The following is a 13,567-nucleotide window of genomic DNA, read 5'->3' on the forward strand; positions in this document are numbered from 1 at the left end:
GCTGCGCCAACTACGACGCAGAAATCCATGGCTCAGACCTTCAGGGTAGCTTTGAATGGCAAAGATGAGCTGTGCTCTGGACATGACTTCAAAAGTTTGTTTTTCCTTTTAAAGTTGACCCTTCTCATATCCACAGTTTGAACTAGTCATTTTTCATTTCATCACACAAATGGTTGACTGGCAGGATATAAGGTTTCGTGATTACAGATGGTAAGTTCACGAATTGAGAGACAATGACATTAGTATAAGGTCGTAATTCTTATCAGCAGTTGGATTATTGGAAGAGGCTTGCAAGATGAGAAGTGATACTTTTGAGAAACCATAACTCCTAGGCACCCGGGCTCCAGACTCGACCACGCAATTACCTGACCAGTCATTTGAAGGAGACTGATGAGGAGGAGTGCTGAGCACAGTATAGGATGACTTCGACTTTTGAGACCAAACCCTAGCGCTGAGCCATCGTGCATGGCGAATTGAGCTTCGATGTGCCACCCATCACAATATGATTAGCTAGTTTTTTCCTTCCCTCCTCTGGTGGGGGCATGGATGCACCCCAACCTTAGTTCCGAGGTCCTGACGACATAGTAGTCATAGGCAAACGCTGGAGAGTTTCTTCGTGGAAGCGGGTAAATGGCACAACGTACGCCGGGCACATACGTATCTCGGTCCAAGATTTGTGGAAAGGTTTCTCCATGTTTCCATAGAAACAGAAAATTAGCCCTTGCCCTAAGTTCCCTATTCGAGTATAGTGAGACCTAGTGGTCAACCCGCCCAGACAAAACCAGTTCTAAGGGACTCAAGCGCCAGAGTTATCACCCCATGTATGAAGCCCCAAGGCTGTCGGGCTGGATTTAGTTTTCCTTTTTTTTTTTTTTTTTAAAAAAAAAAAAATTAATAATAATAGCAAATCCAGCCAGCCAGCGGTGATCATGCATCAACTCTGCGGCGACCTGAAAAATTGAACCACTTCAACAACTCGAAAGACCCAAGCTTTATGGAATTCATGTTCCTGCGCTTTTGGTTATATCATTGATTCTACCGGCCTTGCCAACGGATTGGATTTCCAACCACTATTTCAATACAAGATTTGATGGCGCTGAGCAGGATTGGAGATGAAAATCTCTACGTTGGCGGGTAAGTCTCCGCATTTCGAATACCCCTCTTTTCTGATGTCTCCAGCCGAGTGTATCCCAGCCAATGCAATAATCGTGGGTTTGGTTTAGTTTTGTTCATGGGGCAGATTTAGCTCCGATTTTGCAACTTGTTACTTTGGCCAGCCTTATACTCTATTTGTTGACCAAAATATCATTAGGGTTATGGCGCTGAGCAATAAAAGCGCTCTGAGAAAAGCAAACATATCACACATTGTTTCTGTTCTTCGTTTGAATCCAAATGAGAAGCAATTTGAGTCGTTTGAACATCTACAGGTCTCTGTGGACGATGTAAGCGACGAAGATCTATTGGGGTATTTCCCTTCCACAAATGCCTTTATCAAATCAGGCCTCGAGAGCGGGGGCGGTGTTCTAGTGCATTGGTACGCTTATTATTCCCTTTTCATCTCTTTCCAAAAGGTTGGCGTACATGTATGAAGGAGACCCTGGATGCCCTATCTCTCTCCTAGCTATACTGCTTGAACTCCAGAAGGTACCTGGATCTCACGATTAAGTATTCTCCGTCTTGTATGCTTAAGTTATTTTCAAACTCTGTTTCTCATCTTGCGTTGTTCTTTGATATTTCGACATCCAGGCAACTTAACCATGACTAACCTGCACATTGTTACAGCGCAATGGGCAAGTCTCGGTCTGCAGCTGTCTGTATTGCATTTCTGCTTCACCGAGAACCAGGTGCAATAACTCCCTCAGAGGCTCTTGGACTAATTCGTAGATCAAGGCCAATGTGTGAGCCAAATGATGGGTTCACAGAGCAACTGGAACTCTATTTTAAAATGGGATGCCCAGAAAACGTCACTGACCACCCCTTATATAAACGATGGATATATGAACGTGCTGTTGAAGAGAGTGTTGCTTGTGGCCGTGCTCCTGAAATCGACCTTGTTCGATTTGAGGATGAGCAGCCGGAAAATAGCAATAGTAATGAAGCCGACGATCAATTAACTGAAATAAAGTGCAGAAAATGCCGGTCAGCATTTCCATTATTTCTGCCTGCTCTTTTCTAAACCTGCAAAGAATAATATGTCTAACCATTCCCATAGACGCAAGCTGGCCACCATGCCTTTCATAATTCCTCACACCCCGGAAAATGAGAAGAAGTTGCCGAGAGGTCATTCTACACCTGATGGACCGTGTGCGCATATATTTTTGCATCCATTAACATGGATGCGACCCTCTCTCTTCCCTGAACAGGATTCTTCCTCCCCAGAATTTGGCCAACATGAATACAACCATTCTCCCGAAGCGCCACTCTCCGGACGTCTAACGTGCCCTAATTCAGCATGCAGCGCTAATATTGGCAAATTCGCATGGCAAGGCATGAAGTGTAGCTGCGGGAACTGGGTTGTGCCTGCAATCGGCCTGGCGCGGGCGAGAGTGGATGTCGTGGACAGCAGTGTGAGAAGAGCAACAATGGGTACCGCAGCTGGTATAAGGTTTCCTGCTAGTTTGGGAGTGGCTGAAGGAGAAGCATCAGGAGCAGAGGATTCTGTTGTGGAGAAAGGTCTTTTATAAATCCTAAAACTCACTTACAACCAAGGAAGTGTTCCTACTTCCCTGCACTTCATCAGACATACTTCAACTGCCAAAGTGGTCCACGGAATAATATATCTTTTCTCTTTCCAACCTCTCCAGAGGGAAGCACTGCGGCACATGCCTGATATCATCAGCTATTGTCCATGATTACTGATTGGAGAGTCGATACTAGACTGCAAAACAGGATTCTCTTTTACCACTTTCTATTTTGCCCCCCTGGCCTTGAATGTATGACGATAAATACCAATTACGACCATACAAATTCATTTACTTTTTCTAACTTGTATCGAACCAAAGTGGCTGTAAAGCTAAAAGCATAAGCACTAATATCGGAATCCCACCCAAAACCCTGGATTTGGAGTGCATTATTCCTGGCTATACAAGGATAAAGACCGAAGTTTATCCCTACCCAAATACCATGCATATGAGTTCCTTGCTTGTTGCCGTTTAAAAGCTTAACACCAACAAACAAGGAAATGTGCAACGGCGTCATTGTGACCCTTGTTCCCGTTGTCATAAAGCGTTCCCTGGCTAACCATTTTGAGATTGAATCCAATGTAAATATTTCGACTACAACAGGAAAAGCCAGCTAAATGCAGGGTTTGCTAACTCTGCTCTCACCAACTGCCCTAGAAAGCCTCCGGAGATAATTAATCCTGAAGGAGATGGTTCAGGAGGAAGTAACGACATGACCTACAGTCATGCATGTTCTATATACGTACGAGTTGAACTACCAGATGTTTGGAGACAATGTCTAGATAGCAGCACGGCCTTCCAGCGGTTCTTCTTCTTCTTCTTCTTCTTCTTCTTCTTCTTCTTCTTCTTCTTCTTCTTCTTCTTCTTCTTATTAACCCTTTTTTTCCGGGTTTTCAAGTTCATTTAAAATAGAGGTTGCTTCCCGGTACCTTGATACAGATTTGAATATATTGTTACACGCTCACCCAGTCTCCCACAATATTCGCAAGCACCACTGGAAAAAAGCAACATGTTGAGTCCATACACGCCTATGTACACCTGAGAACCCGCATGCCGCCATCAACGTCTTTTTTCGGCCCTGTAGTTTGACTTGAGTACCTCGATCATTAAGGAAATTGTTTCTTATACACACGCAAGTGTTAAGGCTACATCATCAGAGCCACGCTGTTCGGATTTTGGAGCTAAGGTGATAATTAATAATATTTTGCACGCTGTTCCATCCATCTAACGATTACTCTACGCCCAAAGATCCAGTCATACTTCAAAAGGGTACCACTGTACAATCACACGCAGTTAAAGTGAACAAAGCAAGTCGCATTAAATTTCAACAACAGGTCCTATAGGACAAGGCGCAGCTTAACCTCAAAAAAGATTGAGTTTGTTGACCACATGCGTAGCGTGGCGGAATTGGAAACAGACGCCGAACGGCTAAATACTGTAGGATATAACAAGAACAATAACCTTACCTAGCCATCTTCATTCATTAGCCGAAGTACTGGCGTATTGTTTTTAACTTTTAGCCTTATAGGGCTTGAATCATCAAGTCGTTCGTCGTGCCAGCCTTAGTTGCCAAGGAAAGGGAAAACTCTAACGATAAACACCCGAAGCTTCAAGCTTGGGTTGGATCCCGCACGGGCCACATCTAGATCGATCATAGATCGCAAAAGTCAGTGAAGGCAACCCCAAGACGCCCCTCGTATTAATACCGCCAAGGTGTCGGCACCGGTCTTGACATGAGAATTAAAGACCAACGTGACCAACACTACAGAAGAGAACTTGACACCTTAAAACACTATTTATTATATGTCTGAAATCGCAAATGATAATTTATAATCATTTGTGCTAATGTGGAGTTCGAGAAAATAAAACATCGCCGTCAACCAGCTCCCCCCGGGGTGACAAGGAGGCTGGCTATGTCTGAAGTTTTCTCATCCCTCCACTTTTCCGGTGAGTTTGTCGTCTCTTGTGGAACAATATCCATCGACCCCTCCAGAGATCTAGTTCTACTCTTCCATTGCCGCTGCAGGAGACAATACCATCTCCCCAAGGGTAGAAAAAATATTGGCGAGTCTCGAAGGAGCCGCTGTTCACGAGACGTTTGAGGAGTCTGGCTACAAATGCCACATCATACTCTTGTGTCGCTTGCAACAGAATATCAGGACTCACAGGCCCACAAAGAGCCGCTAGCCGTCCAAGCAGCGAAAGAATTTAGGGGCCACACAGAATCATTTTTTGGTACCTTGCCGAGGCTGATTCCATGGAAACGCCGGCTGTTGGGGACTCGGGAAAAGTGGGAAGATCTCAAACCCCAATGGGTGTCTGTCAACGCGGCGGCTGCTAAGCTATGGCGCGAAGAAGGCCAGCTGACATGGCGAGGGCAGTTGAGGTTTTTTTAAATCTCAAGAAAAGCGAATGAGAAAAAATTACAGGGCGGTATGAAGACACTTAAGGTGCCTGGAGATTGCATGTTTTCAATCCACAGCTGTGTATTCTAGTAATTGGAGTTGAAAGCTTGCATTCAACAGGCGATAATTGCTGGGGATATCAGTTATGTTCATTGAGGCCTATCTCTCTCTTCAGTCGGCTTCCTGAAGAGGTGGTGACTGATACTTGGGTTTTGACTCTTACGTTCATAAGTCTCGGTAACAGTTACTTTCATCATAGCAATAGTTATTGCCTATCGTTATCTGGCGCATTTCCTAGATACCCATAAAGCCATATCCATTTTTCGTCAAATTTTGTGTCCTCGCGCAATTAGTCGTGTGTCTTTGGTATTGAAACCCGTTAAGAATATTTCCATGCATTCTATTCAAGTTGTATTAGCAAAGAAAATTCTAGTCACGGTTTTTGTTTTACATAAGATTTCATAAGAAACACTTCCAAGTTACAATAAATTACGGATTCTCAACGAAATTTTCATGTTCAGTTTCCTAGCATGGCTGAGGTATTCTTAAATGTTTGCGTAGAACAAACCACATATCCCTGCATCATTCATAATAATATAAGCTTTCCTGGACAGGCGTGTAAGACAAATTTGTCCTGGAATGTTATAGACAAGGCATTTATTCATAGAAAATGTCTACAACTAGACATTTTCAATACTAATGCAAGCCTTACGGGAACTTGGAGAGAGAATCAGGTTTAATTTAATGTCCATTCAACTCTTACAATATGCGAGATGGGTGAGACGGTGGAAAAGATTGGATGCCGACAGATGGGGGCGATGTCTCAGCTGGCGCAGAGCCTGCTCTCGGGGACTTTCTTTAGGCAGTTGAGCGTTTACTCGGAGATAATGTTCCATAAATCCGCCGACACAGAGGCAGAGAATTACAGCGCTTGCCTGGCTAATCGCACCAGTAAAATGACTATGGTGAGTGCATGATCTTACAGACAACAAAACAGATACATTCGTATTCTCAATGGTTCAAAAGTTTTCAATATTCAAGCTATCCATGATATTTTTGAACTGAATATAGAAAATCTGAAACACTTGTCAAGGCTGTTGGATGTATACTGCTCTCTGAAGACCTATCATTCCCTGCATATTAGACCTACTTGGTATCGAATACGGCGAGTGATGGACAGACCTGTGAGGGGGAAAAGGGGCGGGGAACAGCAGCGATAGTAGCTCTTCACAAAGTACTATAACAAATACTAAACCTTTTAAAAGGGAAAGAGAGAAAATAAAAATACAATTATAGGTACGCTTCTAAAAAGTAGTCGGCTGGTTTTCATGGTTTGTATATGTAGATAGATAATGGAAGAATTGAGCGATGAGAGACATTTTAACTGTGCAGAATCTTTGTGTTAAGGCGGTTAATGATCTTGAATAGGCTTTAGAGGCGGTGGAAATTATGAAACCCGACCAATACATGGCATTGTGTCGAAATAGGCACGATATTTGATAGTTCTTAGTGCCCTGACTTAAAAAGCAGTGGGACGCAAATATGCTCGAAAAATTCATCAAGGGCAAAAGGCGATGGCGGACAACACTCGGCTCCAATTTCTTGGAGCAACTAAATAGCTGAGCTGAAAAAACACTCTTGTTCAACTCTCGTAGTCTGCAAGGAATATCTCGGACGGCCTCGATACGCAGGGAAATTTAAAACCAGAAATCATGGGAGAAAGCCGCAAAGAGGGCGCATGTAAAGTACACACCGCAACATTCGAACCATAATAATACGTGTAAATCCATCGCATGTAGTTATCGAAGCATAAACACCTGGTCGGATAATATGTAGAAATGCCCGCCAGGATCGCTTCTTAAAAACTATGGATCGACATTCTTTTTGAGGTTCTCATTTAGAATAGTGGAGACCGCGTTTCATCATCCTCTTCGTACAATGAATAGAGAGTCAAGGGAATCAGTACAAAATTCATCACGTATCAAGCGAGGTGGAGAGAAAATGATAGAAGTGGAAGTAAAATATGTAACATATATACTTCCCCAAGTGATCAACTAATTTTCCACTGCAACGCCACGCGAGAACTAAATAAGTTAATGGTGAAGGAATGGAAGGCACCCTGGCTTGCTATTTCAGCAGAAGGACCTAATAGGGGGTAGGTCTTTCCAAAGGTGCTCCACGGCTTAAATACAGAGCCGTTGAGGAAACGATATGCAGCAAGATACAGCACTTGACTAAGCATCCAACGATGGAGCATTCGCGAGGCGTTTGCAAAGAGAACAGAGAATAAGGCAATGGCTCCGGGCAAAGACGGACAAAGATTTGCATACCTATGGGTAGTTTACAGTCTTTGGTTAAAACGCGTTCTCGGTCGATTCGAACGTCGCATGTTAGAACGTACGGAAATAACGTAACTCCGTTGATATTAATGTTCATTCAAATATTCGACGGCAACACACGTTCTATCCACATTCGACAGCATGTTCCCTGTTGAAATTTGACAAAACAATTTGCGTTCCCAAACAGAACCACACCGCACTCCAAAACCCTGTAATAATATTTCGATGACAGGTGAGATCAACTTGTTGGCGCAGGAAGGTTTTTTTTTTTTTTTTTTTTTTTTCCTGGTACAAACGTCTGCCAATGTACGTGTAAAACCCAGTCGTAAGGCTGAAGGTATGGTCAGGTTTCGGATAATGAGAAACCAGTAATGACAGCCATGGCAAAAGAATTGTCACTCAATAGCTATCGTCCTCATCCCTACCCCAATGCTGACCACGAGGGAAATTTAACCGAGAAGAAGCACCACGTTTTTGCTTTAGCGCTTACCTTCAACCTGAGAACTGCGAGAGGGAGGAATGTACCCGACCAAAATCCGGCGCAAAGACCGCCATGGTTCCAGATTCATCCAGTGGAGGCGGTGCTCTAAGCGGCGTAAAGCGATAAGACCGGACTAGCGCCCTCGGTATGACGTTTACCCTCTTTCCTAAAGAAGTAAAATCATCTGTAGGCTTTGTGTGCGCTCTCATTACCCTCTGCAGAGTGTCATCGTGATCCTTGTCGCAGGCCCTTCTCTTTTTCCACTCGTCTTCGACTGATGACAAACCGGCAGCAGAGTCGCCTGAAAATGCTCAAAATGGTTGGCAGACCAATTCCAAATCGAAGGGATGATCATGATGACTGCCACACCATGCTATGCCATGCATTAGCCATGGCATTAACTAGTTCCTACAGAATGTTTTTGTTCGTATACCTTATGTTAATAAACGTGTCTCCAGCTGTTTCGCCCGATTGTCGTGGTGGGTGGGGGAAGCCAAGCTCGTGAAAAACCAAGTTGTGGCAGTTTCCACCGCTTTCATAAATCTGTTTTCGGAGTTGATGGGAACAGGTCTGGATTTTTAAAGCGTTCCGTGAAACCAAGTTGCGGTAGTTTCCACCGCCTTCATAAATCTGTTTTCGGAGTTGATGGGAACAGGTCTGGATTTTTAAAGCGCTCCGTGTTCCGTCTAGCAATTTCCTTTTTCCGAATCCGGTCAATGCGCATTTGGTAGAAGTTCCTTCAGGGTTCTGTTAGTAAATATTGAATAGATATACAACAGCAACGATATGCACAGACACACGTACTTGTGGAGGGCAAAAATGCGGGGTGTGTCATCCATGTGCGTTTCAGCCCCGCTGTTCTGAATAGATTTGATCTGCATCATTCAGTACTCACTCCATGGACATGTGAACGTATTTCCCCAAATCATCGGGCTCCGCAATCCCCTCTCAAGAGAGGAAAGTAAAAAGGGACAAATCCCTTGTGCCAGTAAAATAACTCACTTTATCATCCTTCTCCTTTTCTGCCTTCTTATTCTCCTTTTCAACGCCGTCCTTTTTCTCCTTCTCTTTTAGTTTTTTACGATTCATTTTCTCCTCATATTCCTGCTTCACCTTTTCAATCTCCTTGTCTAGTTCCTCTTTCTTTTTCTTTGCGGCAACCTCCTCCTCATCTACAATAGGCGAACAAAATCCGCGGTCTGTTAGATGGATTGGGCAAACGTAAAAAAAGTCCTACAATCCCAAATTTCCAAAACAATCCGCAACAGCAAAAGATCAAAAGTTAGTGTGTCCACATCTTTCATATTTACACATAAATACCATTGGTGTGCTCTATACTTGCCTTGTTATCTGGAGTAATCAACACGCTAGAGGATGGTTTGTAGCAGATTTCGCAAGAGCGGGATGATGTCTCGGCCACCTTGCGATGGTGCCAAATGTTGGGAAGAGACATTACTGGAGACTTTAAAATATTCACTAAAAAGATAGAAAGAACTACAACGAATCAATCGGATGGGCCATAAATAATAGCTCCAGTTAGGAGGTATCTCCTCTGAGGTTGGACAGATGATATTTGTTAAGGGTGAAGAGAGAGAAATCCTCATAACACTTTATTGATCTTGGATGCTCACGTGGATTGATTGGCCAAAGGAGCTTGGACCACAAAATCAGGTGACATCCCGATATTAAAACCATAGCAATGCCGAGAACCAGAACAAGAATTCCGAAGTTTAACCACAGCAAGGCATTGAAATTTGAAGGGTATCTCAATACTCTATGTGTCGGAGCTCTGTAGCCAACTTTACACTTGTCCCCTGTTGTTTTTGGTTGCCCTCTTTCCACATCTCAACGCGATTTTACAAATTTCAATGTGGAATGATTTGTTATCCAGTCCTCAAGGGCTATAAGAGTCCAAGTTCGATAACCGAAATCAGCTCCTGTTTGGCATAAACAATACGTAGAGCAATTCTAAACAAGCTCTGGAATAAATCAAAGCATAGGGGGAAGATGCAACCACGAATAATCTATCCAAACCTTAAAAAGAAAAGATGCAAATCAAACAGCAATTCCATCCTCATCCCACCCCATATCAGGAAAAAGAACCTATATCTACATCCCCAAGCTCACTCCGTTAACCCCTCCCGAATCCCAGCAAGTGAATCCTTCTCCATAATACCTGATACTAAACTCTTATTGGTGTTCTGCGCCCTCCTCTTCGCATCAACCCAGATCATAAAATCAGTATACGACTGCGGCATAACCTGAACATCATTCTCGACCAGGAATGTGTAATGGAACACGCCAGTGGGCTTCTTGGTTGTGTGCTCTATATCACGCATTTTCGAGTCAACCCGTACTTGGACTTTTGTGAATCTTCGCGTACTGCTGTTGCCGTTGACGCTGCTGGTGCTGGTGATGGGAGAATCAGTATACGACACGGTCGCCTTAAGATACAAGACGGAGCCAACAGGGACGGGATTATCGAAGGTGCTAGGGTCAAGAGAGAGGAAAGTCGGTCTGGAATTGGAGAATGCTGCAGCACAGCAGAAAGCAAGCTCAAAAGTTTGCTGGAGGAGGAAACCACCAAAGATCATGAAATTGTGTCTGTTGCGGTATTGCGGTTGCATGATCTGTGCGGATTTAAGAACGGTGTCTTCCATGCGCATGAGATTTTTGGGCCTGGTGACAGGGTTTTGAGGGTCTGTACGGGTTAGTGAATTAAATATTCTTTGAAATGGTGATTTCCTAGACACATGCCGGCTTCTTTTGGCCATTGACATTGGGGTTCCCTTTCCTGGGCCTTACGACATTATCTGGGATTTAGGTTTGGTACTTACGTTGATATGCCATCTCCTTCGTCCACATGGCATGAATGAGATCACTCTCCTCATCATTTGGTGTCTGCTCAAGTAAGTTCCTTTTTCTCAGCTGTTTCTTCGCCAGATAGTTCTTCTCCCCAAGCTCAAACAACCTCCGCTCTTCCTCCGTCTCCACAAGGAGAGGTGCAACAGCTACCGGCCTAACCACTCACAAACGCAACAGGACGGAAAAATGAGTCAGCTTACAAAAATCCAACAATTATCAAACCCCATGACTAATCTCAACTCTCTATTATAAAAACACACAGTGGAACGGTCTGGTAGAGAAGAGAGAGAGATAATAACCACGTGAGAAAGAAAGGCAACCTACTTCTTCGTCGTTGGATCTAATGAAACCATCGTAAATGCACACGTGATCAACACATCCTCCTCCTTAACCGCCTGTCCCTCCGCAGGCGCCTTTGCAACCTGAAGCGAAATCTCCATACTCGAGCGGCCCGTGGCATACGTGACCTGCCCACTGAGCTCCAGGTCACATATCTCCTTGAGCATGTGCTCAATGGTGATACGGTCTACAGCGGCGGTAACAATCATTACAGAATCACCTGTGTAGCCATATGCGACGACGCCGGCCAGCGCGTCCAGATCCAGCAGGAGGGAGCCCAAGCTACGGGATTGTGTTAGATATTTGTTCTAAGTATTCATATTGGAGGTGTGGGTTTTCTTCTTATTTTTTGCGGTGTCTGAGAAGGGAAAAAGAACTCACCGGATATGTCCTGAGGAATTTAAATAGGTATCTAATAGCCATGGGTCCTGGGCTAGGGGTAGTATCTAGTATAATGCAGGAGAAAAGAGAGACGTTGTATTAGATATATCGTTCCACCATCTCGTCCTTCCATGCAATTACCTCTCCCCCCGCCTTCCCCCCCCCCCCCCAAAAAAAAAAAAAAAAAAAAAAAACAAGGAAAAGAAAAACTAACTGTTTTAACATAACTATCTCTCATCTTTCTCGGCTTCAAATCCACCGTTGGCGGCGAAGTTCCCTCACTCGCGGCCTTCTCTACCCCCGACCTCTCCTTCTCCCTTTGCAGCTGTAATGCCTCAATCCATGGCATCTTAAAACGCTGCTCAATCCAGACAGGCCGAAATGTATAGTTGGCGGGTGTTTGGTGGAGGTGTCTTCTTGACGTAGTTGTCGTTGTCGTCGACTTTGCAACGATAATATCAGCTCCCGTCCATAAACTTTGTGGACATCGTTGTAGGTTCAAACACAGCAATGATTTTGACGGTGAACTAAGAGGGAGAAGGCGCCGTGTGACCGGGTATAGCATGATGATAATGGTATAATTTCTTTTGGCAGTTGAATAGTAATAATACGGGCAAGTTGCCTTTACTACTGCAGAACCTTCTAAAACCAGGATAAATATGCATGAATTATTTACTTCTCATTTTAGTCGAATCTCCTCCGATAGACCGAGCTGGCAACCTTATTAGCGCCCTAGCCGCTTAAGCCAAAAGCTTCTGCAGACGCGTTAGCCGGCCAGCTTTAACTCAATTAGCCTCCAGAGAAGAAAGTTCAATTTTGTTGGACGTCTGAAGTGGTTGTATTGGTAACCTATCTCAGGGGTGCTATATACTACTGTGAAGTGCACTAGTCCATAATAGGAAGCCTAGGCTCCAACACCTCTCCTCAGACTAGATACCATATAGACTAGCTACTGTCCTGCTCAAATCAATCATATTCATCTTCTCTGTCAATTTATCTTGTCTTCCACTTGCTGTATCCATCAAATCCTATTCTTATTTCACCCATAATCTGGCTAGCTTTTCAAAAGTTCTTCAATATTTGAAGAAATTATTGCAAAAAATACTTGAATTGATTGACTTATAAGTAGATTCTTTGTATTTCTATTTTTGCTCTTATTTCTATTTTTAGTCTTATTTCTATCTCTATTTTTCAATGCTTCAATGCACTTTTTATTATGTTTCTGTCATTCAGTACTTGTGAGATTCAGATTCTTAAACTAGCAGTGTTTGATAATATGCTTTATATTCTCACAGTAGTGGTATTGATGTTCATTAAATCATTCAATGATGATATTCATAGCAAATGAGTTGGGATAAGTCATAGTAGTAGTGATATGAGTAGTCAACTAATTCATTAATTCATCAAGGTTCAGATTCTGAATAGAATCCTACTTAATAATATAGAAACTATTCAACTTCATTCTAACAAATTCCTGTTGCCAGTTTCTTAGTCCTAGTATAAATAGATCATGATAGATACTCTCAGTCCAATTTTTACCTAAAGATACAAGTATAAGGGGCTGAACCCCTAGATTCACTCTGGCTGGCTGACTCAGCCTAGCCATCATTTGCACGTGCGCACGTGATCATGCTACGTGAGCTTGCTTAAGCTTATGTTCTCATCTCATTCTTTTCTTCTCTTTCCCAAGCAATTCGTCCTTGTTATATAGGAGGACTAGCCTCTAGTTCTTAGAGCTTAATCCTCTACATTATGAATTGCTTCACTTCTTTCATTGATAGGTCACTGGGAGTCTTAATTCTGTATCACAAAGCTCAGCAAATGTGCTGACATATGATAGACTATTGAAAGCCTTAAATCCTGCATCACAAAGTTCAGTGATAGCATTGATATATGAATAGACTGAGTTAGCAATTGTGCTAACAAATGAACAAGCAACATTGAAAATGTCTAGCTGAATGAGATAAAGCAGTAGACTTGTACAACAAATGAATCAACACAAAGCAATGAGCAAAGACATCCTCAGCAGCTTCAAACAACAATGGATGATCTTTCTTCAACAGCAGGAACAGGTTC

At 43.2% G+C, this 13,567-nt stretch overlaps 4 protein-coding genes across 4 annotated transcripts; 2 read left to right on the plus strand and 2 right to left on the minus strand.

The window, feature by feature from the left end:
- Window positions 1–1,316: 1,316 nt before the first annotated feature.
- PAAG_07579 (tyrosine-protein phosphatase YVH1) lies at window positions 1,317–2,684 on the plus strand (the record flags this gene model as incomplete). The annotated part of the gene is made up of 3 exons (XM_015846265.1): window positions 1,317–1,534; window positions 1,783–2,139; window positions 2,213–2,684. The coding sequence occupies 3 exons, from the start codon at window positions 1,317–1,319 to the stop codon at window positions 2,682–2,684; spliced, it is 1,047 nt and encodes a 348-aa protein (XP_015700748.1).
- Window positions 2,685–4,798: 2,114 nt separating this feature from the next.
- On the plus strand, window positions 4,799–5,077 carry PAAG_12428 (hypothetical protein; the record flags this gene model as incomplete). Its single annotated transcript, XM_015847917.1, has 1 exon — window positions 4,799–5,077. One exon carries the CDS (start codon window positions 4,799–4,801, stop codon window positions 5,075–5,077), a length of 279 nt encoding a protein of 92 aa, XP_015702456.1.
- A 2,840-nt stretch (window positions 5,078–7,917) lies between these two features.
- Window positions 7,918–9,359, minus strand: PAAG_07581 (hypothetical protein; the record flags this gene model as incomplete). The annotated part of the gene is made up of 6 exons (XM_015846266.1): window positions 7,918–8,207; window positions 8,355–8,476; window positions 8,560–8,643; window positions 8,711–8,781; window positions 8,909–9,078; window positions 9,227–9,359. 6 exons carry the CDS (start codon window positions 9,357–9,359, stop codon window positions 7,918–7,920), a joined length of 870 nt encoding a protein of 289 aa, XP_015700749.1.
- Window positions 9,360–10,029: 670 nt separating this feature from the next.
- Window positions 10,030–12,056, minus strand: PAAG_07582 (hypothetical protein; the record flags this gene model as incomplete). Its single annotated transcript, XM_015846267.1, has 5 exons — window positions 10,030–10,607; window positions 10,744–10,925; window positions 11,096–11,392; window positions 11,492–11,556; window positions 11,706–12,056. The coding sequence occupies 5 exons, from the start codon at window positions 12,054–12,056 to the stop codon at window positions 10,030–10,032; spliced, it is 1,473 nt and encodes a 490-aa protein (XP_015700750.1).
- Between the last annotated feature and the right edge of the window lie 1,511 nt (window positions 12,057–13,567).

Source organism: Paracoccidioides lutzii (assembly GCF_000150705.2).
Source record: "Paracoccidioides lutzii Pb01 unplaced genomic scaffold supercont2.26, whole genome shotgun sequence".
Lineage (NCBI taxonomy): Eukaryota > Fungi > Ascomycota > Eurotiomycetes > Onygenales > Ajellomycetaceae > Paracoccidioides > Paracoccidioides lutzii.